Source organism: Labrus mixtus, chromosome 24 (genome assembly GCF_963584025.1).
Source record: "Labrus mixtus chromosome 24, fLabMix1.1, whole genome shotgun sequence".
NCBI classification, from domain to species: Eukaryota; Metazoa; Chordata; class Actinopteri; order Labriformes; family Labridae; genus Labrus; species Labrus mixtus.
Genome location: NC_083635.1, coordinates 11,752,106 through 11,775,791, shown reverse-complemented (window position 1 = coordinate 11,775,791; position 23,686 = coordinate 11,752,106). Strand labels below are relative to the sequence as shown.

Genomic DNA, 23,686 nt, shown 5'->3' with positions numbered 1-23,686 from the left:
TCAAGAAAAATGTGTGCACACTGTGAGCTCACATTTAAAGTCAATTTAATTCAGGTTTTTATTGAAGCTGTGACCTATTTTTTTTTCATATATTCGTTTTTATTCAATGGGTACGATGGGTAAATTTTTTCTGTGTTATTGTATAATTCAAATTAACAAAGTCACACCATTAAAAGGGAACATTTCTGTTTTTTGTCAGTGGAGTCTGGAGACTTCAAAAGCCTCGTTCACTCCAGCACAAATCCCCGAAAAAGTTTGGGTGAGCTGCATGCGAGAACGCAGCAGGATATAATCAGGAGAATTCACCTGGAGCGATTGGGAGGGGGTGGTGACGTTTATTCCCTGTGATCGCTACACGACCATAGACTGTCTGCACGCATGTGTGAAAGCGGCTAAAGAGAGCAATGCAACAAAAACGTCCGCCTTCGGACACTTAGAAAACAATCTGATCCTTTCAGGGACAAAAACAAAAACAAGAAGTTTGACATCAACACCCAAAGAAAGGTTGCAGGACGTGTGAATAAAGCTGCAGAGCGAGGCGGTCTACTGGAGCAAACTACAGCTGAGGTATGTAAACAAAACAAAAAAAAGACCCCAGGTTACAAACATAGGGATTAACCCTTTAACACCTTGATGCACCTGCAGGTACTTCAGGACAACACATACTAAACAAACATTTGTCAGCAGTGTTTTTATTTGCAGTACAGTTTTCTATCAACACAAGTTGTTTCTGATATATCTTTAATACATTTCATTTTAAAAAGTAACACTAGCTTCATTATGCACCCGCTGATGATTTATGTCGTTTCTAAAAATGTTAGTTTTTAACATGACGATGAAGAAGAGGTGGAAGTACAAACAGCCGTAATACAGACCAAACAAATCATCAGAGGGATTTCTCCCACTGGAACCAAAGTGAAGAAGGGAATGATTATGACGGCACTCGATGTTTTAAAGAGTAAATCAACACTTTTAAGCTGCTTTGTGGTCGATGTGGGAGATAAGTCATCACTGGAGGACACTCGGTTTAGTACTCAAGTACGCTTAGAGTTGAGATATTTTCACCAAACTGGAGAGGACTTTCATGTTGTTGTTGTCTTCTTCTACTCCTACATGAAGAGTTTTTTGAATTAATGAATCATGTACTCGCCTCTCTACAAGCTGGGACAATGAATGACCTTCCCCATAAGCATCAGATTCTGAAGCGCAGATTCCACAGGATCCATCTGCGCCGCGCCTGCACCCTCTCTCGCCAATGCTCGGGTATGCCCTTTACGCACTCCACAGTCAGTCTCAGAGTGCGTCAGACAAAGCTGAACAGAGCAGATCGATACAGACAGAAGTAAGACATAGAGCATTCTGTCAATTTCAAAATAAAACACAGACTCCTGATTGTATACGTCAAAACAAATCAATCTCGGAAAGGCAAAGTAACCTGTTGTTTGCACGTTGTGATCTGATGCTAATAGCTGAGCTTCGGAAACCCAGTGGGGTAGAGCGCACACGGATCCTGAGGAATCTGCAGGTTACGACTTTTGTTCGATACAGATTTCATACAATAAATCCCCGCTACATTAAGCATTGATTTACTCCTTAAAAAGTTGCTCTGTCAGTGTCATGAGCACCAAAATAAACCCGGGTATGGCATTGCATCTTTCATTTACAGGACGTAGAGCTCATAGAAGTTGTTGCCAACATAAAGGAAACCTTACTAAGACATTATAAGGGGGCTGTTTCCTTCAGATAAGCTTTTATTTTTACATATTTTCAGCTCCCAATATGAAACATTTGTCATCTTAAAGAGGGGGCGGGGGGATAATGAATGAATCAGCTCCTCTTCACTGGTGTGGAAATGACATGTCACTTATCTGATGTCATGAAGCTGAACTTTTTATAGCAATACTTTGACAAAAATAAATACAATACACAATGTCTTTAGATCACGGTAAAGTACATGCTCTGTACATCAGGAGGTAAATAGACTTTATATACTTTAAAGAACACAAGGAACATGTCTTCTCTCTTTGGAATAGTTCAGTAAGTAAGCTCAAAGATTTAGTTATTTACAGTGAAATGGGAACTAGAAACAAGTTACTACAGGAGTATTTTACACCGACTTGTATGTGTGTACATCTTTACAAAACCAAAATGATTCATCCCGATGAATGTTTCTCCAGGCGTCGGTTTGTTACTCCGCAGTTTTCAACACGTGTCATAAAACAGAAAATGTGAATTTGATGCGATCACGGATGTTTCATCAGATTCTGTTTCATCAGACAAAATACATTCTCTGTGAAGTCTTCAGATTAGAAGTTAAAAAACGTCTCATCAGCTATCGTCGGATCAAACTCAAACAGGGCATTGATGTAGCGCTTACTTTAGCACCATCTGATCATCAGAGACAGCAGCCAAGTCCCAATTTCCCTCACTCTACCAATGAGGGTAGTGGTCATCCAGCTCTCCCAATTGGTCTCAAAATGGAGTGTGTTTGAAATCAGACTTCAAACTAATTGTTGGAGTCACTGACACAGAAGAACAGTTCAGGAAACAAAGCCCAGATCTTTGCAAATACTCTTGCAACAACCTTTTAAAATATCCTATTTTGATGCTCGTGCACAAGAAGATAGAAGTAGATCTGGAAAAATTGCTATTTGAGATGTCAAAGGACGTTCATCATGGCGGAGGAAAAATCAGTTCAATCATTTTTATGAATCTGAATCGATTTTAAAAATCGTACCTCCTATCATCCTTAATAAATACTTAACAGCAGCTGGTTTGAGCACGACAAACGTGCTGCTGGCTGTGTCTGCCGTGCACCTTTTCCACCTTCCTGGGTTCACCTATTATTCATGTTAAAGTACTTTCAAAGTTAAGCAGAAGCTGCATTATTTTGAACACATTTTATTGTACTTTGTAAATGTCAAATAATAATTTTGCAGCTTCTTAGCGCACAGCAGACTGGAGTGGATCCTGAAATAACAAAAAGGTGTCTGTAATCGTTTTTTTAAATCGAGATTTGAATCGATACACACCCCTAGAGACTTCTGAATGACTGTACAGTTACATGACTTGCTTCCTTTACCTTGGCAGATCATCTCAACCCCTCCTATCAGTTCTGATATGAAGGGACATAAACCAGCTCAGGATAACTGAGCCACATTTGGGGGATTGGGATTAGGCCACTGAACGGAGGGCAACAACACTGAGCACTGCATGGCTTATTAGCAACTGCACACACAAATATGAGGCCACAGTACTCTCTTCTCCGTCGGCTGACTTGCAGCGAGTCCTAACAGCATGTGACACAAGCGTGCAATAGTGACAAAATCAGCTTGATTCTCCTGTTTACAACTGAAGTGTGAGATTTTATGTTTGCGAGCTGGCTGTAAGGACCCTCCATTTTATAAACCCGATGACCTGTTTCTATTTTCACATCTGTCACTCGCATAGACACGGATGAGGAACGAGAGAGCTCGATAAGGATTTAGGTGATATTCTTTCGCTTTCCTCTCTCAACCGAGCTCGTTAGTTTGTTTTTGCAAAGATACAGACGGCGGTGCATTAATAGTATCCAAATCTGTGACTGAAATGCAGAGCTTTGACTTTCAATCCAAGGCCGAGGCCAAACTTTCAATCCAAAGAACAACACCTCCGCTTCTCCACCTTCAAAATAAAAGCACTACATACCATACTGTTAACAAAGGTAAATTCACCAAGCAAGGGAGGAAACATTTTATAGATGCAGTGTGGACAGCGAGCGTCTGCTGCTGCTCAAAGTGGCAGATGTCTAACGCTTGCCTGCTGATGGGACGAGCTGTTAAGACTGTAAATCATGTGAATCTTATATAGAGTAGAATTAGATAGAATTCTGCACATGGTCGGTCAAATTGGTGTACGTACAGCCAGGACAAAATGTTTTTAAAGGACTGAAAAATACATTTCATTAAGCTTCTGTTGATACTATTCAGGGCTTCTGCATTTTCAGGACCAAGGACAGCGACCATACCTGCAGTGGTGACTCCGTTTGTTCAATAAAAGTCTGAATGTGCAAAACATTTTCCTCATTTATGAGTTCCTGGTCTCAAGTCTCCTTCGATACAGCAAGATGTTCATTTTTGTACACTATGTTCCCACTTACAGCCAAATATGATGAAGCAGGAGAAGCTTTACCAAAGGGTCACTTCAGGCACACAAAAAACAGCCAATTTAAAACTTTAAGCTTCAAAACTTGAGTCCACAACCAATCAATGTTATAGTAAGTGCATAAACAACTCAGGCTTTTGTTGTTAACAGGAAAAGGAAACCTGGTGTTGTGCTCTTCTTACAGGGTCAACTGATTTCAACACAAAGCTGCAGGATTGCGTCCAGAAATTACACCACAGGGAGTTAAGTTTTTGGGCCACGGGACAAAGAGAGGTCGAGTTATTGAGTCGATGATTACTCAGAAGTCGTTATTTAAACCATTTAGGTTCCCTACACAGACACAGCTACGAGCAAGAACTCCAGCCAGAGGTGCATGATGGGAAACCAATCAATGCAGAGCTGGCGAGTGCTCTCTGGAAGTGGGAGGCAATTTGTCTGTCCCATTTTTTAAAGGTATTGAAGAAACCTCAATCACACTTGTTAGACCTCCTGTACGCCCACCTCCTTAAGGCACGTCACGCCCCCTGTGGGTCAGACTCTTCCCTGATCTGTCTCCGCCTCACTCCTCTGCTCGCTCGCTCGCTCTCCGGGGACTCGCAGAGAGAAACGCTATCAGAGAACTAAAAACTCCTCCACTGAGAAGAATCCAAGTTACAGCAGCAAATCAGAAACACTCCCAGCTTTCTGTGAATGGATTTCAACCTCACACAGAATGAAGAGTGGACATGCAGAAGTTGTTTTTACACACATTAGTGAGTAGAACATTACAATTTGACATATTTTGTGACCTTACTATCTGATCAGACATTAAGGAAACATGCTATGTTGAAGTGCTGGCTTCTCTGACAACAATGCAGCAGCCAGTATGTCCTCCTTCTAACTTTAGATTCTGCTCCTGAATGCTCTGGATTTGTTTGGACCAGAGAAGGTAGGCGCTTTTAAGACACCCCCCCACACGGCTGTTTTGGACGCCCCTCGGTTTGCCAGATATGAGAGCAGTTATCAGGTCAACAGGTGTTGCAGCGATGGAAGCGGGCAAGAGAAGTGGTTCAGATAGAAGTGATTGTACCCGACCTAAAAAGCCTCTGCATGTTTCTAATAAGCTCCACGAGCAGAAACGTGCTCAAACTAGGATCAATATTGGAGATGCTTTTTGAAAAATGGAGAGAGGTTAGAACACAGAAAGGTTTACAGACCCATGCAGAGCTGGATAAACACTGAAGCTTCAGAGTCCACCACATGGTGACCTGTGTGAGCATCCACTCTAGAGAGGAGGGGGCGGGGGGGGGGGGGGGGGGAGAGACAGCTCTCTACAATGGTTTTTGACTGCAGTACCCATTTTAAACACTAGGTGTCAGAGTTACATATTGCTCGCCTGCAGTTGTACTTGCTGCAGCGTCTTTCACTCATTCTAAACGCAGCTTGTCCAATTTCATTTTTCATGTTCAGTGAAGCCTTTAATGCTGTCAGCATGTAAAGCAGTCAGGCACTCCGTCCAGTTTCACTAAATCTGCTGTCAGACGTTTATCCCGCACATCCTGTCACTTTAATCTGTCAAGTTACCGACCAATCATCTTCACTGTCAATCACTTCCTGCAGCTTGTGGGCGACATTTGTCTTTCCCTTTTCTTCCACCCTATTCTCCGGATTGTGTTTTTGTCCGTCTCGTCTCGATGAAAGCTTCATTGTTGAACGTGAGAACACAAACAAAGAGCTTTAAGAGAAATACTGTCGCAAACTGAAGCCTCAAGGATTGAATCACGAGTCTATGGCGGAGCAAAACTTTTTAAAAGGTTTTAAAAGTTTGAACACAAAAGAAAGAGAGGTCAGGCAGAGACTTAGAAATGTGAGCGGGCTTTTATGGAGAGCAGTGATAGAGACTGCTTTTTATTCCGCCTTTCTTTGTGGTATTTTTTAAACAGTTATGAAGTCAAAGATCAGGGCCTGACGTTATCATTCAGACGCTGAAGATGTGAACATTTCGGCAAAGTTGAACCTTGAGCTGCCCCGCTGATATACAACTTTCATTATCTCAAAACGTACTCTTTTTTTTCGACACATAATTCAAATTGTTATGAAATTTCAAAGGTACAAATCTGCACTGGGTTAGGTAATCCTAACTGTGTATTTTGAAAAGGCTCGATAATAATGTTCCATACATCACAAAGAGATGAACTTATCAGGGGAAATAAAAACACAGAAGTGAAAATGAGCTGAGGAGGGATAAAGCCGAGGACAATAATGACTAAACGAAGAGAAACTGCAGGGGAGAGAGAACACGCTGAATTATCAGAAGCTGTTTAAATGTTCCTGCAGAGTCTCCGCCGAGAACAGCCAGAGACAATAAAGAGAAATGTTTTCACTTCATTATGTCTCTTTGGAATTCATTTTGTACATGTTGTGACAGTCATGCAATTATATTCTAAATTACAGTCATTTGTCAAAGTCATGCGCCGTTGTTTTCAAACTTAGGCTGAATAAAAGGAGTCGGATTTAACCCTGACAGTAAGAAGTATATTACAGATCAAATAAAGACAAGTAGGATAAATGTCTCTCAAATCTTTTTCTTGAAGGTCACATATGATACAAAACACACTTCACCATGTTCCTCTAACTCTAACACGTGTCTCTAATCTGTCTACAAACCCCCCAATGATGAGAAAAGTCCATCCTCTCCGTCTTCTGCCTGCTCCACTTTTCAGAAAATGTGTGCTCAAACAGGCCGTTTGGAGATTATCCCTTCATGACATCACAAAGGGCAGTAACCCCTCCCCCAGGTGGGTGACACTCCCACAGCTGCTCCCGGATTCTGCCTTCTCACCATAAACAATAGGGCATGGAGCGAGAAAGCCGATTGCTCACTATGACCCCAAAATAAAATTTAAACAACACAACAAAGACCCCTTTAACCTTAGACGTCTGACAGACGAGGAATCTAGATGAAGAGTCCCAAAGAGTAAACTAAAAGAGACCTGAGACCTAATGTAAGATAAGCCTGAACATTTTAACAACATAAATGAGTCAGAGATGATGCCCCAAACATTTAGGGACTGACCTCGAGAACTACAGCCTGGCTTTAGTTACAAATTCAATAAAACAGGTCGAGATTTCTAGCTGGAAACTGTTGAAATATTTTCTTGAACTTTCACTCCCTCACGCTGAGTAAGCATTGCCAGACTTCAAAGAAGGATGACTATGAACTGGGCCAAGTCAGACTTATTGCACTAATTACTGTAGCATGTGCACACTCACTGAGGGCTGCTGCAGCCGGAGTCCTACATTTTAGTCACTCCTCCTCTGTCCCGATGTGGAAGAACATGATGTCACCGTTTCCTTTTCCCCCTCTCTCAAGCAGTAGGTGCTTGACTGAGTTTTGACGAGCTGCTGAGCCTCACTAAGCCGACGCGGTGACATTATAAGCAGACAGGAACCCAGCCCGAGTGCTGCTGAGCCACCAGAGATATTTCGGCACTTTGGCCGACTGGGAGACGTTTCACTCCTCAGACAGGCCCGGTTAGTCCTGTCCTGAAAATGTAAAATTATGACCTGATATTCCCTCATCATTTACACAAACGACAGAGTAACTACCAGCAGACATTAATCGAACCGATTCTGCTACGAGGGTACAAAAACCATCTAATGAATCATTGTTAAATATGAGAAAGAGAACCGAACACACTGAATCTTTCAGCTAATAAGATTCTTTTTTAGCCTTTCTGTCTAAATCTGTCAGACTAAACCTCCAGCTCCAGCATTAGGGATGGAAGAACAGCACTAAATGAAGAATTCTCCTCCCACCATGGCCGACTTTTCATCCACAAGCTCATTATATCTTTTCCTTAATTCCCTTTTCTGCATGCCGTCTCCCCTCTCCGTCTGCGATTTCCTCCCATCCAGATGTTGTGCACTCCCTCTACCTGTTCTCCGTCCTCTCTCTCTCTCTCTCTCCTCCTCTGAACATGCATGTTGTTAAATCGTACAGCTGTTAAACAGGTGCGGTTTCCAGGACAGACACATTAACAGTGTGAGGCACGGGTGGAGCAGGGATTTTAAAAGAGCGGGTGTTCTAATACTAGTATATTACCACCCTCTATCAAATCAGACATGACTCATAGATGGCTCTATTTTAATCCAAAATGTTGTGCTTTGTAAATTGTACTGTGTCTCTCTTTTTATTTCCTCCTTTGAAAAGGACGTTTTTAATCTCAATGGGACCAACCTGGTCAAATAAAAAAATAATAATAAAAAAAAAATGAACACATTCTGTTTCATTTAATGTCCAATAACTAATGTTAGCTGACACATCACACAACAAGACAAAGTTACAAAAGATAATTAGACACTAATTTTATGAACATCCATTGTGAGTAACCCAGTTAGCTCTAAAAACCAGATTCAAAACTGCTCTTTGTGATGCTTTTATTTTGCTCTCCTCAGAGTCTTTATTTCAGGTCTTCAAATATAATGTGCTTTTACTTTGAAAAACTGCAAAAGGGGACTTCCGCTACATCGTAAAGTTACAGTTAAAATAACAACCAAGAGGAGAAAATGTTACACTTACGTTATTTTGTGAGATGGATTTATCTTAAAAACATCTTTTTGCCTAACAGCTGAGTAATTTAAGCACATAGAAGCAGATTGTTTTCAGCTAACTTACAGTATCAAAGCAGCTCTCTTCTTCACGGCCCTCCTCGTCGTCGTAATTAGCCGCCATGTTTGTTCGTCCTCGTCAACTTTCCTTTTTTATTTTTCACTTCTAACCGACAACAAAATGTAACACTCCTCAACAGCCGACGGATAACCACGAATGTCACTGTCGTATTTCACTAAACTTTTAGACATTTCTAGCCTAAAAACTACAACAGTGACAGTATTTACTTTGTCCGTCCAAAGCGAAGTTCACGTCCTCAACGGTTGCGTCATCAGAACGTCATCACGCAAATAAAAAAAAAAAAAAAAAAAAAAAAAAATTAAAACATTTTTACTTTTTATTTTTATGAATGTATAATTTCAGACAAATCACTGCCTTTATATGTTTACATAAAAAATGTTATAAACTAATTTTATCAACCAATAATTACTGGCTGTAAGGGTTCTTCATTGTATATATTTTTATTATATTATATAACATTTAATTATATTACACTATATTGTTCATATTGCACTATATTATATTATATTATATAACTGCACTCTGCATTACTGCCTCTCTTCTCTGCTGTTTACATTACTTGCTGCTATTTATCATACCAAGTCACTTTAATCATCACTTGTCACTTTATCTTGTCATTCTCTGCAAATACTGTCTCAATTCTCAATTCCCTGCATAGTTAACTTAATCATTCATTTTGTACTTGTTTATACCCCCTATTTTTATTTTTATTTATCTTATCTATTCTGTTTAATGTGTATTTTGTATTTCGAGCTACTTGTCTGTGCTGCTGCAACGCCCGAATTTCCCCTCTGGAGATCAATAAAGTATTATCCTATCCTGTCCTATCTTGGGGGAATTCAGCCGTTTTGATGATTTCAGTTGAACTGAAAAGTTAGGCTGAGAGCATTTCCAGCATGGAGACCACCATCGATGGGACTCCAGCGCCCCCCTGCAGGAACAGATGGGGGACGACACTCAGGCTTCAAACATTCTTATTTACAGGCTATGAGTAAAACGAACTGTTTTTTAAGGCCTCTTGCTGTGACCCCACCCCACTTTACAGACTCCAAGAACAAATTAAATTAGATTCATGCATTAAAAGTTTATTTTCAAAGATAACAAAGCATCTCAATGTTTTATTCCTTAATCTCAACGTGACAAACTGTACAAAGACAACTCATTTAATTTCATTCATCATCCTTCACCTGACAAAGATCAGTCATCCTAACGTGTTTTGTCCTTGAGCTGGTCCTTCAAAAAGGCCTTCCCTCTTTTAGTTTCACTCAGAATTGTTACATCATCGTGGTGTTTATTGTTTGAGCTGTTTGAGCATGAAGGTTGTAGTAATTTTCTTAGGACTGCTATGGGGATAAACCTTTAATATCTTTTGAATATGGAAATAAAAACTTGAGAATAAACAAAACTTTAAGTTCACAAACCAACGGCAGCAAATGTAAAGTATCGTTGACTCAGGCCTATATCAACCCTGAATCTGAACTTATCGTTTGTGTAATACGCCGGAACTCAGCGATACGTTTGTAAATCTTATTTAAAGAGTTTGGGCGTTTAGCTTTAAATCACGACATCACCTTTATCTGCCTGTTTTCTTTATTGGGTACACATCATATTTTGTACATTATGATTTCTTTCTTATATTTTTTTCTATATATAAAATGTTTAAATATTTCTTACTTACATCTTAAAGTTTAAAAGTTGTTCTTTATATTTATATTCTGTAAAGTATTTCTGATTCTGATCGACGACAAAGAGCTTAAAAGTGAAATGATATTTCATTTTGTCATTTTGTTGCATGCAAATGGTTTAAAAAAAGCAGCAACGCACGACACTAACACACCTGATTATTAACTTAAAGTGATCACAAGCGAATGCAAGGTATCTAAATTATTCTTCTACGGTGTTCCTCAGGGTGTCTTACCTCTGAGGCCCCGTGTCCACCTCGTGCTTTTTCTGCTTTCATTTGAAAATGAAATAAAACTGTATCAAGATTTCCAAAACCCTGTCGAGTTATCGATCCCTTTCGAGATGCCGTACACCTAAATGGAAATGTTCCGGCTGCAGGTTTTTCCTCGAGCTCCCAAAAGGTCAGTCGTTTTTTTTTTTTTTAAACTACTTTAAAGTTCACCTGCATCAAGTTTTGTGGTTCTTTGAAATGAATTCTCTATGATCCATTAAGCAAGACTGGGCTCCATGGTGGCATGCAGTTATTATGATGTGCATTGATATGATGTTTAAGGTTTGATGGCCTGCTGTGACGCTCAGCTGTAAGTCGTCTGCTCTTATCTTGAAATTAAAGTGAAAGTTTGTTGTAAAGTTTTCTATACAGTCTCACATGAGGAAGTTGTAGACATGGCTGCAGAAACACAACACATGCCTTTAACAAGTAGAGACACCGGTTTCCAAGGTTACGGTAAGGTTAGACGTAAACTTTCTGCACTAATAAAAGAGAATTCTCCGATGTTGATTTCTCTCCTCTTTAGAGAGAATCTTTCCACCTCAATCTGTCACCATTTTCTCATCTTCAGCGCCATCATCCCACGATCACTCACTTGTCAAAATAATATTCTGTCTCTTCCCTCCTCAGAGTTCTGATTTTGCCCGTTTCAACCCGTTGCCTCCCTCGCTTTCCTCCCTCTCTTTGTGACTGTATTTCCACACTGGCACGAGAGCAGTTTCTCGGACTGTCTTTTGAAATGTGGCGTTGTCCAGGACACGACGAGCTGTTAACATAACACAGCGAGGAGCCGTTAGCCCACACAGTGTCAGGGACACAGGACTGTTAGAAGGTGGAGAACAACACCGTTATTATACATCATGTCTTTATGAGGATGAAAGCCAGCCAGCCAACGGACAAACACACTCTCATCCCGACTTTGCCAATGGTCATACAATATGAGATAGAAGAGGATAATAAGTGACTCCATACACCGGGTTGTAGCTATTGTCTTTGAATAAACACCTTTCTGGGTGGAATTGATTGCATTTTGTTTGCAAATTTTGGGGTTGGTCCAAGTTCTGTCTGCCTTTGGAGAATAATCAAGCTTTCACCGATCAACAGGTGTTTCTTTCTATCCATCTGGTATCTCATTTATAGATCCATTCCTGAAAACAAATCCAAAAGTTGGTTCCAAAGTGTTGCACATGGGCTGATCGGGACGCCCAACTGGTGTTAACGGGTGTAGGTGAATTCATTACGAGCCCAAAGATGGAGACTTTGGACCCATCAAGTATCCATAAATGGTTAACCACTTCCTAGCCCATGTTTACTGTATGTTTCTAATATGCCAATGTGGGCCCCAAAAGCAGCCCACTCTGAGCCCAGTTGCAGCCCACCTAACCCAGGTAAGCCCAAGTGGGTGCCACTCTGGCCGTGATATATTATAATGACCACGCCTTCCAATCGACCATCCAACCATGACGCCTGAGCTCAAAAAACCAATGCCAATACGTGCATCGATGTGGATTTTATAGAATCCAGTTGGGTGCAAATGCTGTGAGGGCAGTTTTGAAAGACACATTGCCCATGACGCAGTTCACAATAAAGCCAATAGGCGGCAGTAAAAGCCAAACTACGTGATGCAAGGCACGTTCCAAATCGAATTAAAAAACATTTAAGAGAAACTCCCCCATCGCCAGCAAAACTGACGGCAACAACTAAAGGAACATTTTGGATTTCTGCAAACGATTTCTGCAAACGATTTCTGCAAACGTTGAAACGAAGACGTTGGACACGAGTCGTGGAATGTGCAAGCTTTGGAAAAACAAGTTAAGCTGCTGCAGCAACAAGACCAGCCTCCGTCTACACATGACAAGTCGCTAACAACAACAGCTGGATTGAGCTGATGCACCCGTCCAGTGAACCATCCATCCATCCAATCATCCATTGGCCACCAATATTCATCCATTTATCTATCAAATAAGACGACCTCTTAAGCCTTGCATGCTGCAGTGTTGTCACCCTGTTTTAGATGTTGCCATCAGCTCTGTCACCCCATCAATCCATACCTTCACATTTCTGTTGATTCCCTTCATTTCTCCTTTATCTACTATTACTACCAACCTCAGTTTCCATTAATCTCATTTCAAACCCCTTTAGGTATTTCCCCCCATTCCTGTGAAGCCGTGTTTCCGCTCAGTTTGTGATTTTTTTTTCAGTTTTAGGGCAGGTTAAGGAATCCCTGGTTCACATTTCCATGTCTCTCTGAGTGTATCTGTACCGACAGGGCGTTCATTTGTTTCAGATGTCTCTTCTCTTTACAAAGGAATCCTTCGACTTGATTTATCCGTCATCCGTTTTTCTCCTCCAGCTCATTTTCTCTTCCTCCGTCCCACATGTTGTGTAGTGGTTCGCCCCGTCCCCTTCCATCCCACCCTCATTCCTCTTCCTCCTCCTCCTCCATCTCATCTGGTTCCTATGTTCTTATACTGGCACAGCAGCAGGTTCTTGAATGTCTTTTTGAACGTGGCGTTGCACAGTGCGTAGCAGGCAGGGTTGATGGTAGAGTTGACGTAACACAGCCAGTATCCGATGGCCCACACGGTGTCGGGGACGCAGGACTGGCAGAAGGTGGAGATCAGCACCATGACGTTGTACGGCGTCCAGGTGATGATGAAGGCCAGCAGGATGGCGAAGATTGTCTTGGTCACCTGTAGAGAAGGACAAAAAGAGAGGAAGAGTGAACAGAACAAAAGAAAATTGATGCGCTGATAATCTTCTACTCTCCAGGTGGATGTAGATCGTTTTAAATTCTTTTCACTGTGGTATAAAAATCAATTTGCTGCGACAGACCAAAACATGTTATTGATGCAACATGTTGTGTACGAGCAGATTGATGGGAAAAGACTGAAGCAAACACAATGTTCACTCTTACCATTGTTTCAGACGTTTTCAGGCTGATTCTGACATCAACCAAAAAAAAAAAAAAAACGCAGAGCCTACAAAGGGATTAAGAAAGCCTTAAAGGAAATGAGAACATGCATCCTAACACCCCCTCAAAAGTATCCGTATTCACTGGAATAACTGGGACACAAGAAGCACGCGAACTGGAAGCGCGCTGGATCGATGTGGAAATCCATCAGGCTCTCTTAAACCCGAGTCTGGAGTTCTCCCATTGCAATCAGAAAATACAGGATGAATTCCTGAATTCTACTTTTCCAAACAAAAAACCCTTCAAACTTCACATTTCCTCCCTCGCTGAGGATGTTTTTGGATGTTGAGTCCGCCTTGTTGTGAATTTTGAAGAGTGACGGACCCAAATTAGACTCATGTCTGTCATGTTAAAAAGCTCAGAGGAACGTTTCCAAATACCATCTGTCACTCTCAACGATAATTAAGTGAAGTGACTGCAGCACAAAAGCCACTCATCTCTGAAAAAACAGCTGCTGCGTATCGTTCACACGCTGCTGGAACTGAGTGATCCCACCTGCACGCCAGCAACATATGCTGCCACGCAAAAACAATCATTTAATGTACACCAAAAACTAAATTACAAACTTTAAACGAAGATAAAAAACCAGGATAAATCATCATTTCACCCCCTTATTTAAAGAGCCTTTGTGCTCCTCTACGGCTAAACAAACAGCTTTTATTTCAAGTCATGTACGTCCGCCCATCAGCAGCGTGTGTGTGTGTGTGTGTGTGTGTGTGTGTGTGTGTGTGTGTGTGTGTGTGTGTGTGTGTGTGTGTGTGTGTGTGTGTGTGTGGCAGTGTTACATAACATACTTTCTTCTCTCTGGCAGCCATTTGTCTTTTCCTCTTCACTTGGCTCCTGGCGATGCTCGCAAACTTCCTCGCCACAGTCCGAGGGCGGCTGATGGGGATGGAATGGCGCTCGATGCCGTCCACAGGCGGTACGATCTCTATGGCGGTGATGCACTCGTCCCCGCTGTGCTTGGTTACGATCTTTATCTTTGACCACCTCGAGCCGGGGCCCATCTTTGCGTCAGCAGAGATGGAGGCTGAGGATGGATCCGGGTTTGGATTTATTGCCGCCTGAAATGAAAAGCCAGAGCGTTTTAGAAGTTGAACTTTTACCGCCACTTTGACCAGTTCAAGGCCGAGAGCGGACCGTTATTTAACAAATGTATTTCAGTGAAGTCGGTAATTGTGACCACAGAGAGAGGATTTTTGAGCACAGTTTTTGCAAAAAGGCTTGAGATTTTTAAACATTAGCGCCGATTACTTCAACGATGGATAAACAACACAGAACAACTTCTTTATCATGAACTCTGACCTCAGAGATGACCTCGTTGTTCGGGTTCTCCTTTGGTTCTGTCGGGGCGATGAAAGCTGTGGACGAATCGTTGGAGCTCTCCTTCTCCTCCTGGATCGATAAACAGATTTAACATGAAGAAACAATATGATAACAAACAGCTGCTGTCTCTGGATGAGTCAGTACCTGTGTGAGTCCAGGACTGGGCTGAGCAGGCGCCTGGTTCTGCTCCGGTTTGGGTTCCTCCACTCGGCCGTTCTTCACGGCGTCGAGCGCGGTGGTGGTGGAGTCCAGGCTGAGCTTGGGGGTGGAGCGAGGGCTGGCCTGAGGACTGGTCTCGTTGTTGTTGTTCTGCTTCAACAGGTGACTCTTAAGCAGACTGGGAGTTCTGGGAGGAAAAAACCATTATAATTATTTTTGGACTTTTTGCATTTATTAGAGAGGACAGGAAATGTTTGGAGAAGAGAGAGAGGGGATGTATTATTATTTTGTCATATTTAAAGATACGTCTGAAGTTTTCTGTCAATTTATTTCTGACATTTTCTTCTTCTGTTGTTGATTTTGGGGTCTTACTTCTCTGGTTTCATTTGATTATATTCGCTTAATTAATCTTGTTATCATAAATCTGTATTGAGGCAATTAAAAAAAAAAATCAGCATCGACTTTTAAGTCACAATCCTGTTGATTTTAAGTGTAATATATAAATAAATTACATTTATGAATCATTTATTGCTCACATTATGGAAATGAATTGTGCTGCAAATTGAGTACATGCATAATTCATGGGTGACATGCTATTTAAAGACCCTGTTACTAAAGGAGCAATATGTAACTCTGACACCTAGTGGTTAAAATATGTATGTCAAAATTCTAAACATTATAGAGAGCTGTCCCCCCCCCCTCCTCTCTAGAGTGGATGCTCACACATGTCACCATGTGGTGGACTCTGAAGCTTCAGTGTTTATCCAGCTCTGCATGGGTCTGTAAACCTTTCTGTGTTCTAACCTCTCTCCATTTTTCAAAAAGCATCTCCAATATTGATCCTAGTTTGAGCACGTTTCTGCTCGTGGAGCTTATTAGAAACATGCAGAGGCTTTTTAGGTCGGGTACAATCACTTCTATCTGAACCACTTCTCTTGACCCGCTTCCATCACTGCAACACCTGTTGACCTGATAACTGCTCTCATATCTGGAAAACCGAGGGGCGTCCAAAAAGGCCGTGTGGGGGTGTCTTAAAAGCGCCTACCTTCTCTGGTCCAAACAAATCCAGAGCATTCAGGAGCAGAATCTAAAGTTAGAAGGAGGACATACTGGCTGCTGCATTGTTGTCAGAGAAGCCAGCACTTCAGCATGTTTCCTTAATGTCTGATCAGATAGTAAGATACCTTTATCATTTCACTCACTACACATCCTACTGACATAGCAAAATATTTATCTGTCATTTTTCAGAAGACAGACAGCAGAGAAGTCTAATATTCTGTAGAAGAGCTTTAAGGAAGTTTAATATTTTCTGCTGTCATGAAACTGGGTCATCTCTGTAATCCTTCATAACGAACCAAACTCAGGCTTCGCACGGCTGTTGTTCCCTGTCAGGGACATTTTCTGTTTTTAACATTCAGGAGGCCGTAAAAAGAGACATGACTGAATCATAATGACAAGAATAAAAAACGACATCTTAAATTATTAAGTTGGGTCGTTCTTATTCTTTGTCTCATTTGTATATTCCTAAAATGTCTTAATCTATAAGTCTGAGTCCTGTGCTGCTCTTACTTGATGCCCTTCTTCTTCTCCTTCTCCGGTTTGTGTTTGGAGACTCTGCTCCTGGAGGCCAGGGAGATGTGGATGTACAGGACGGTCATGATGATGACGGGAAGGTAAAACGCAGCGATGGCCGTCCCGAATGTCACCGCGGGGTTAGAGAGGAACTGGAGAAAGAAGCAGAGAGACAGACGCTTTGACATCATCCACAGAGATGGTTTACAGAAATATGATTCTCAGTTTAAGGATTTTTTTTGTGTGCAGTCGGATGCAAAACACCTGACATCAAACCTGTGTTTGTAAAGTTTGTATTTTTTTATTCTTTATTGTTTAGCCGAGGTTAGTAGTGTTGTTGTGTTGCACAACGTTATACTACGGAAGCCCAAAGTGGACATGCATGCATACATTTGATTTACTGTTTCCTCGTGATGGGAGAGTGATTTTTATAGTTGTTTTCTCGAGAGCTGGACTTACTTCTCTCACGAGATAACAAATCTTGCTTCCTCGTGATAACAGGATATCATTCTCCTGATCTGGAAACAACTGTGATAGGTCAGGCCTCGACATGCCATGCTGTCATTGGCCGACTAATGAGGTCAAGCCAAGACTATTTCTACGGGTCTGTGCTTTTTCTCCTCTGAGGTCATGAGATAAACAATTGGATTTTTATCAGGAAGTTTTCCTGCCAGCTCCCGGGTGACATTTCTGCAAGAAGTCGGGGGGGGGAGCCGATGTGTGAACACTGCGGTGTTTACATTTACATCCTCCGACCCGTGCGACCTTCATGCGCGTGATAAAGCTGCTTCACACTCTCCACAGCTTATCTTTACCTTTTCAGGAGTGCCCGTGTGAAACCCGCTCTACACAGAATCAGGAAAGACAGAGAGACGATACTGTACCTGAATGTAACACTCTCCAGGTGGCACCGTCCGCTCCCCAACGATGAACTGCCAGAACAAGATGGCGGGCGCCCACAGGATGAAGGACAGGATCCACGCAGCTGCGATCATCAAACCCGCCATCTTCGTCGTCCTCCTCGCCGGGTACGTCAGCGGTTTTGTGACGCAGAAATACCGATCGAAGCTGATGATCAATAAATTCATAACCGAGGCGTTGGAGACCACGTAATCCAACGCTAACCACAGGTCGCAGACCACGGGGCCGAGCGGCCAGTACCCCACGATGATGTAGACGGTGTACAGGTTCATGCTGAAAGCGCCGATGATCAGATCCGCACACGCCAACGAAAACAAAAAGTAATTGTTGACAGTCTGAAGGTGGCGGTTCACTTTGATCGACAGCATGACCAAAATGTTTCCTGTCACTGTCACAAAGCTCAGGGACCCCGTCACCAAGGCGATAAAAAACATCTCCAGAGCCTTATAAGGACTTCCTGCACCGGCGCCATCGTTAGCGGAGCAGGATGTCTCGTTGGTGGAGACGTTGCAGGTCGTGTTGGAGAACAGGTCAGCTGATTGGTTCACCGATGACCCTGAAGGAAAAAAAAGAGAAATTAATGTTAAGTTGAAGCTCCGGTTTCAATTTGGAGAGGCTGTTTGGAGATTTTCCCTTCATGACATCACAAAGGGCAGTAGCCCCTCCCCCAGGTGGGTGACACTCCCACAGCTAGGTGTTTGTTCTGCCCTCTGAGTCTGCCTTCTCACCGTAAACAATAGGACATGGAGCGAGAAAGCACCGAGTACACCCGAGCCCTTCCAGAGAGGGGGCGTGGTCAGACACAGCTCATTTACATATTTAAAGGTACAGACACAGAAACAGCCTGTTCTGAGCAGGGCTGAAATAGAGGGGTTTATAGGCATGATCAAATACAGGATCAGAGTGGATTTAGAACAAGAAACTTCACACACATGTTTTGAGGAGCTCTGAGACTTATTTAAACTGAAGAAGAGGAGGAGGATATGTGACCTTTGAGTCTGTTGCCATAGTTGTCAAGATGCTAATTTGCTCCGGGTGTTGACACTTCTGATCTTTGTTGGTTTATTGTCATGGTAACAAGTTCAAGAGTATGCAGCTAAAAAAAGCTTTACTTTTGTTTTTCAACATCTGCTGTAAAAATATAAAAACCTTCTTCTCACGCCAGCACAGATTTATTCTCCCTGCAGCGGTTCTTAGAAATGTTATATATTAAAAAACATGTTTCATACCTAAAAAGACGAAACAAAGTCGAGTGCCAGAGTGCATCAGTGAACTTTAACTCCCACCTTTCCAATGATGCCTCTTTGATCTGCATGTTTCAGCCTGTTAGCTGCTTCAGAGTCTGAATAAAGGTCAAACGCTGCTCGAGTGACACCAGATTATTATTTTTTTTTAAGATTTATTTTTGGGCTTTTTGTGACTTTAATGGAGAGATAGGACAGTGGATAGAGTCAGAGATCAGGGAATGACATGCAGGAAAGAGGCCACAGGTGGGATGTGAACCCGGGCCGCCCGCTTGAGACGACAGCCTCCATACATGGGGCGTGCGCACTAACCACTGCGCCACCAGCTCCTCTTTCTCCTCTTTTTCTTTAGTTCCTCTTTAAAACTTCTGCTCCCCCTCTGGAACCACCTGTAGGATCTCAGTCTACAGTATGATCCCCATGAGGTGCAGACGTGTGTGTGTGTGTGCGTGTGTGTGTGTGTGTGTTTGATTGACAGCAGCTGGCAGGCCGGGCTTCGTGTGGGAACAGGAGACAAAGTAAACAAGCGTGTAGCGTAGTTAGAGAGCGGTGTGCAGACAGCAGCTTGTTAGCAGACGTGTTGAAGAGTTTGGACGACAGCAGAAGAGAAAGCTGCAGGAGAGTTTGTGTGCAGCTTCATGCAAACTGAACAAATGATGGAGTTATTTATACTAATACACCACCATGTCTGCCTGAGTTAAATGACTGTAGAAACTATTTACAGAAATCAGACGTGGCAGGGAGATATTTTTTTTTCATTTGGTTTTGCAAAATAAACACACTGATCATAAACAACTTTTTAAATATTGATCCAAAGTTTCTTCTAAAAGATCAAATCTGAAAATCCGCTGCATGAAGTCTGGAACAATTTCCCAGAAAGCTCGGCTTGTGCTCTTTTATTACATTTATTCTAAACGCAGTCAGCTCGCCTTTAAAACATGATCTCCTCCTAAATATTATGAAAAATGAAATTGAATCTCCAAAGCGTCCCGATGCGGAGTTAATCAAACACATCAGGATGTGCCTTTATTTCTGGCTCCGCTTCAAAGCTTCATGAATATTCTCAAACTAAAGCATGCCCTCCAACCAATCTGTGGATGCATTCAGGCCGCGCTCTGAATATACGGCTTATTGTTTGTTTGTTTTCTACGACATGCTGAGTCAACACGCTTTCTCCGTTCATGTTCAGACTCATTTAGCAGAGACACCGGACGCCTCTGATAACGCTGAAGTTAGATTAAAAAAGCAGGAGCGCTGCAGGATGGAGAGCGGGAGAGGAGGGGGGGATTATGGGAGGTTCATTTTTTAAACATTAAAGCACAACTCCAATCATTCTCGACCTTTGCACATTATTTCTTTTACACGTCTTCTCTCCGTACGCTGATGAGCTTTCTGGGAAATTGTTCAGGGCTTCGTGCAGATTGTTTGATCTTTTAGAGTTTTTGCTGCATCAGAGCAAAGTTTAACTCAACTAAGATTCAAAGTGCAACGGGTTGAGTCCGTGCATCGTGGTTAACGGTGTTCTGAATAGCGTTGGAGACAGGTAGCTCGCCAGAAGTGTCCAACCATACGTGTCTGGAGTTACCGCAAAGCTCGCAGTTTATTATGGACTACCTTCGACCTTACAGAGCCCGTGTGTGCGGCAAAAAGAGAGTAGGAGCTCAGTTACAGACGTAAAACAAGGCGCCGTCTAGTGACGTCGCTCTCCTAGTAACTTAGCAACACAGGAGCCCTCTCCAGGCTGACGTTTCATGCCGCAATATCAAATGTTGAAATCAAGTTCAGACTGGACATGAGGCCGAATGAACACCAGAAACAGAATCTCAAGTCTGCAAACTCCAGACCAGACCCACTCGCAGCAACCAGCTGGAGAAGGTCAAAGGTCACGGGGAGAGAGTCAGAAGAAGACAGATGGAAGATCGGGAGAGGGAGTCACACCTGACACCTCGGAGAGCATCTCTCCCTCACACACAAACATGTGAAATCAACATCTATTCATGCCGAAATATCTGAAAATACTTTTTTTTAGTACGACTAAACTCAGAGTTTTGATAACAGCCGCTGTGCAAAGTAAACGAGCTGAAGTTTACATGCCAGAACGTGCACGATACTTTCAGTGTGATTGATTAATTAGACAACAAGAGGACCAAGCTGCTAATGAACACAACTCAGTTACAGCTTAAACGTTACTGATGATGAACGCAGCAGCCATGTTGGAGTTTAACTCGGGCTACTGAAGGTTCTCCGAGTTTCAGAGACTTCAGGCGGGCGCTCCTGATGACAAATCAGACCGGCAACTTGGAATTTCTGACTTCCAAGATCGAATGGAAACGCACCATTATATCCACTGCAGCACAGTAGGTGTTGTTACTGCACCTTAACGCTGGTCGCCATGGCGATTAAAATACAAAAGAAGTAGAAGAAGACTAAAAGTTCATTTTTATGCTGCCAAACACAATTAAGACAAACGTGGGAACAAAAAGAGATACAGTGTGCAGTGAAGTTCTGGTACATTAAAGCATGAAGTCAACAACAGTGAAACTCAATTAAAAATCTAATCAACGTCTTTCAGAAGACTTTTGTTGCTGTTGAAACACTGAGATGCTTTGTTCCCTCTCAGGGCCAAATGACACCACTTAGACTTTAATTAACTTGGTAAATTGAACAATTTCATAACTCTGTGTTGTGAATTGTCACTGAACAGGTGGAGATGCAGGTAGACGAGGTCGAAAACAACAGATTTAAGATGATTCATGTGAACTTTTTTGAGCTGCAAACATTTTGTTAAAGGATGAAACTTGAAGAACAGGAAGGTAAAGCTCCTGAATTAAGATTAGGGAGGTATTGTGGTCTTAAATTAAAGACACCAACCTTGAATGTCAGTAGGAAATAGATAATCAGGAGAGATATCACCCGTAAGCTCCAGAGTTCACCTCAACTTCCTCCTTAACTGGATTTATGAAAGTAGGTCATCGTGTTACTTCCTCGTCTTTTTATTGAACCTTTTCATAACAAAACAAAACAGAAAACGCGTCCTCAAAAATAATGTTTGTCAAATCTTAACATCAAATCTCCTTAAAGGTCCAGTCAGTGAGATGTAGTACACATTTTAAACACTAGGTGTCAGTTACATATTGCTCCTTTCAGACCTGACAATGTGACTAACAACAGATTTCCAGCATGCTACTTCTTATATGATCTTTAATTTATGCTTACACGCTACACAGAATACATACACGCTCTAAATACTGCAGCATTCTAGTTGCATGCACATGCATTTTATTTCAAGTAGACGCTGACGAGTACACGGTCTTAAAAACATGATGCAAACACACACACATCTCTCCTGCATTAATTAAGAACTGCTGAAGCATCGAGAGAGCGAGAGGAGAGGAGTGTGTTTAAACATGTATGTAATGTGCATGGTCTGAATCATGTATGTGGATCCTGCCTGTGCTCTGTGACTATGATATATACGGTGGCCTGCACCTGATAACTGCTCTCATATCTGGCAAACTGAGGGGCGTCCAAAACGGCCGTGTGTGGAGGAAGCCAGCACTTCAACACAGCATGTTTTATAATGATGTTGTTCAGATTTGAGGGATGTTAAATATTTAAAAATACTTCAAGAAATGAGCTGAATTACTCCATGTAGTGAGTGGTAAACCATTTCTTTTACAAAGTTATGAGTTCAAAGTTGAAAGATTAATTTGAACAAGCTCTAATAAGGTATAAAATATTCTCTTTCTATGCTTCCTGATCGTCTGTGACATGTTGAACATTTTCGAACGATTTTCTGGGTCTTTCCAAAAATAAAAGCGATTTTAAAAGAAGATTCTTTCTGGAGGACACACCCCGAAGAATCAGCTTTGATCTTTCTATGAAATATACAACAGAGGCAGATGAGACGCACATTACGGCTGATTGCATCACCATCAGCTCGGATTCACACAAACACACTGCTGCAACATTTATACGACTCTCACATGCCCAACGTACGCTCACACCATCAACACACACGCTACTGAAATATTCATCTCCAACACACTTTAGATGTAATCATACAGACGCACTCTCATCTTTCTGTCCTGATATACATAAAGAATCTGAATCTACTCTGAATAATGCAGCATGACGCGCTCTCAAAGTGAAGGTGTCAAAGAAGAAACTAAAGAACAGAGTGATGCATTCAAAGCATCCTGTAAAACACAGCGTCAGGTTTAATACGTTTTTTTTTTTTAATCCAGAAAAATAAAAGAGATTTGATTTATTTTGAGAAGAGTTTGGGGGAATTTGCTGCACACTGAACTTTTTCTTACTGGATTGAAACGTTAATGCATTTAAAATATTCTTCTATTATTCATATTGATTTCATTTAAAGCTCCTGTGAGGAGATGTTTACTGGTTGTGAAGTCATGTGATCAGTCCCATTAAATACAACTGGTCGATGCCTCTAGACGTATTTTCTGACTTTTAGAAGAGGAACTACCCACTAGGGAGAACTACACACTATTTGTGTAAAACCTACTAAATATATACGAGGTCTTCCTTTGATACCTGGATGCTTTTATATAAAATATACATGACATCTGTTGAGTTATTTTTAATATGCATGCTCTATAATTTGTCTTTTTCTCGTTTGTTTCTTTATCTCTTCCCCAGAGGAGGAATAGGCGGACATCATGACGACCTTCCTCTTTTACCTCAGAGCTTAAGACAAA

General features: G+C 41.8%; 1 protein-coding gene across 1 annotated transcript in view; it reads right to left on the bottom strand.

Moving 5' to 3' along the window:
* Window positions 1–676: 676 nt before the first annotated feature.
* chrm4a (cholinergic receptor, muscarinic 4a) overlaps window positions 677–23,686 on the bottom strand; it is a 36,671-nt gene continuing 13,661 nt past the window's right edge. The window contains exons 2-7 of the mRNA XM_061032584.1: window positions 17,685–18,277; window positions 16,798–16,952; window positions 15,214–15,415; window positions 15,049–15,138; window positions 14,538–14,807; window positions 677–13,462 (exon numbers count right to left, since the gene is read on the bottom strand). Coding sequence (XP_060888567.1) covers window positions 13,217–13,462; window positions 14,538–14,807; window positions 15,049–15,138; window positions 15,214–15,415; window positions 16,798–16,952; window positions 17,685–18,277 — 1,556 coding nt within the window. The 3' untranslated portion in view covers window positions 677–13,216. The remainder of the gene's footprint in view (window positions 13,463–14,537; window positions 14,808–15,048; window positions 15,139–15,213; window positions 15,416–16,797; window positions 16,953–17,684; window positions 18,278–23,686) is intronic.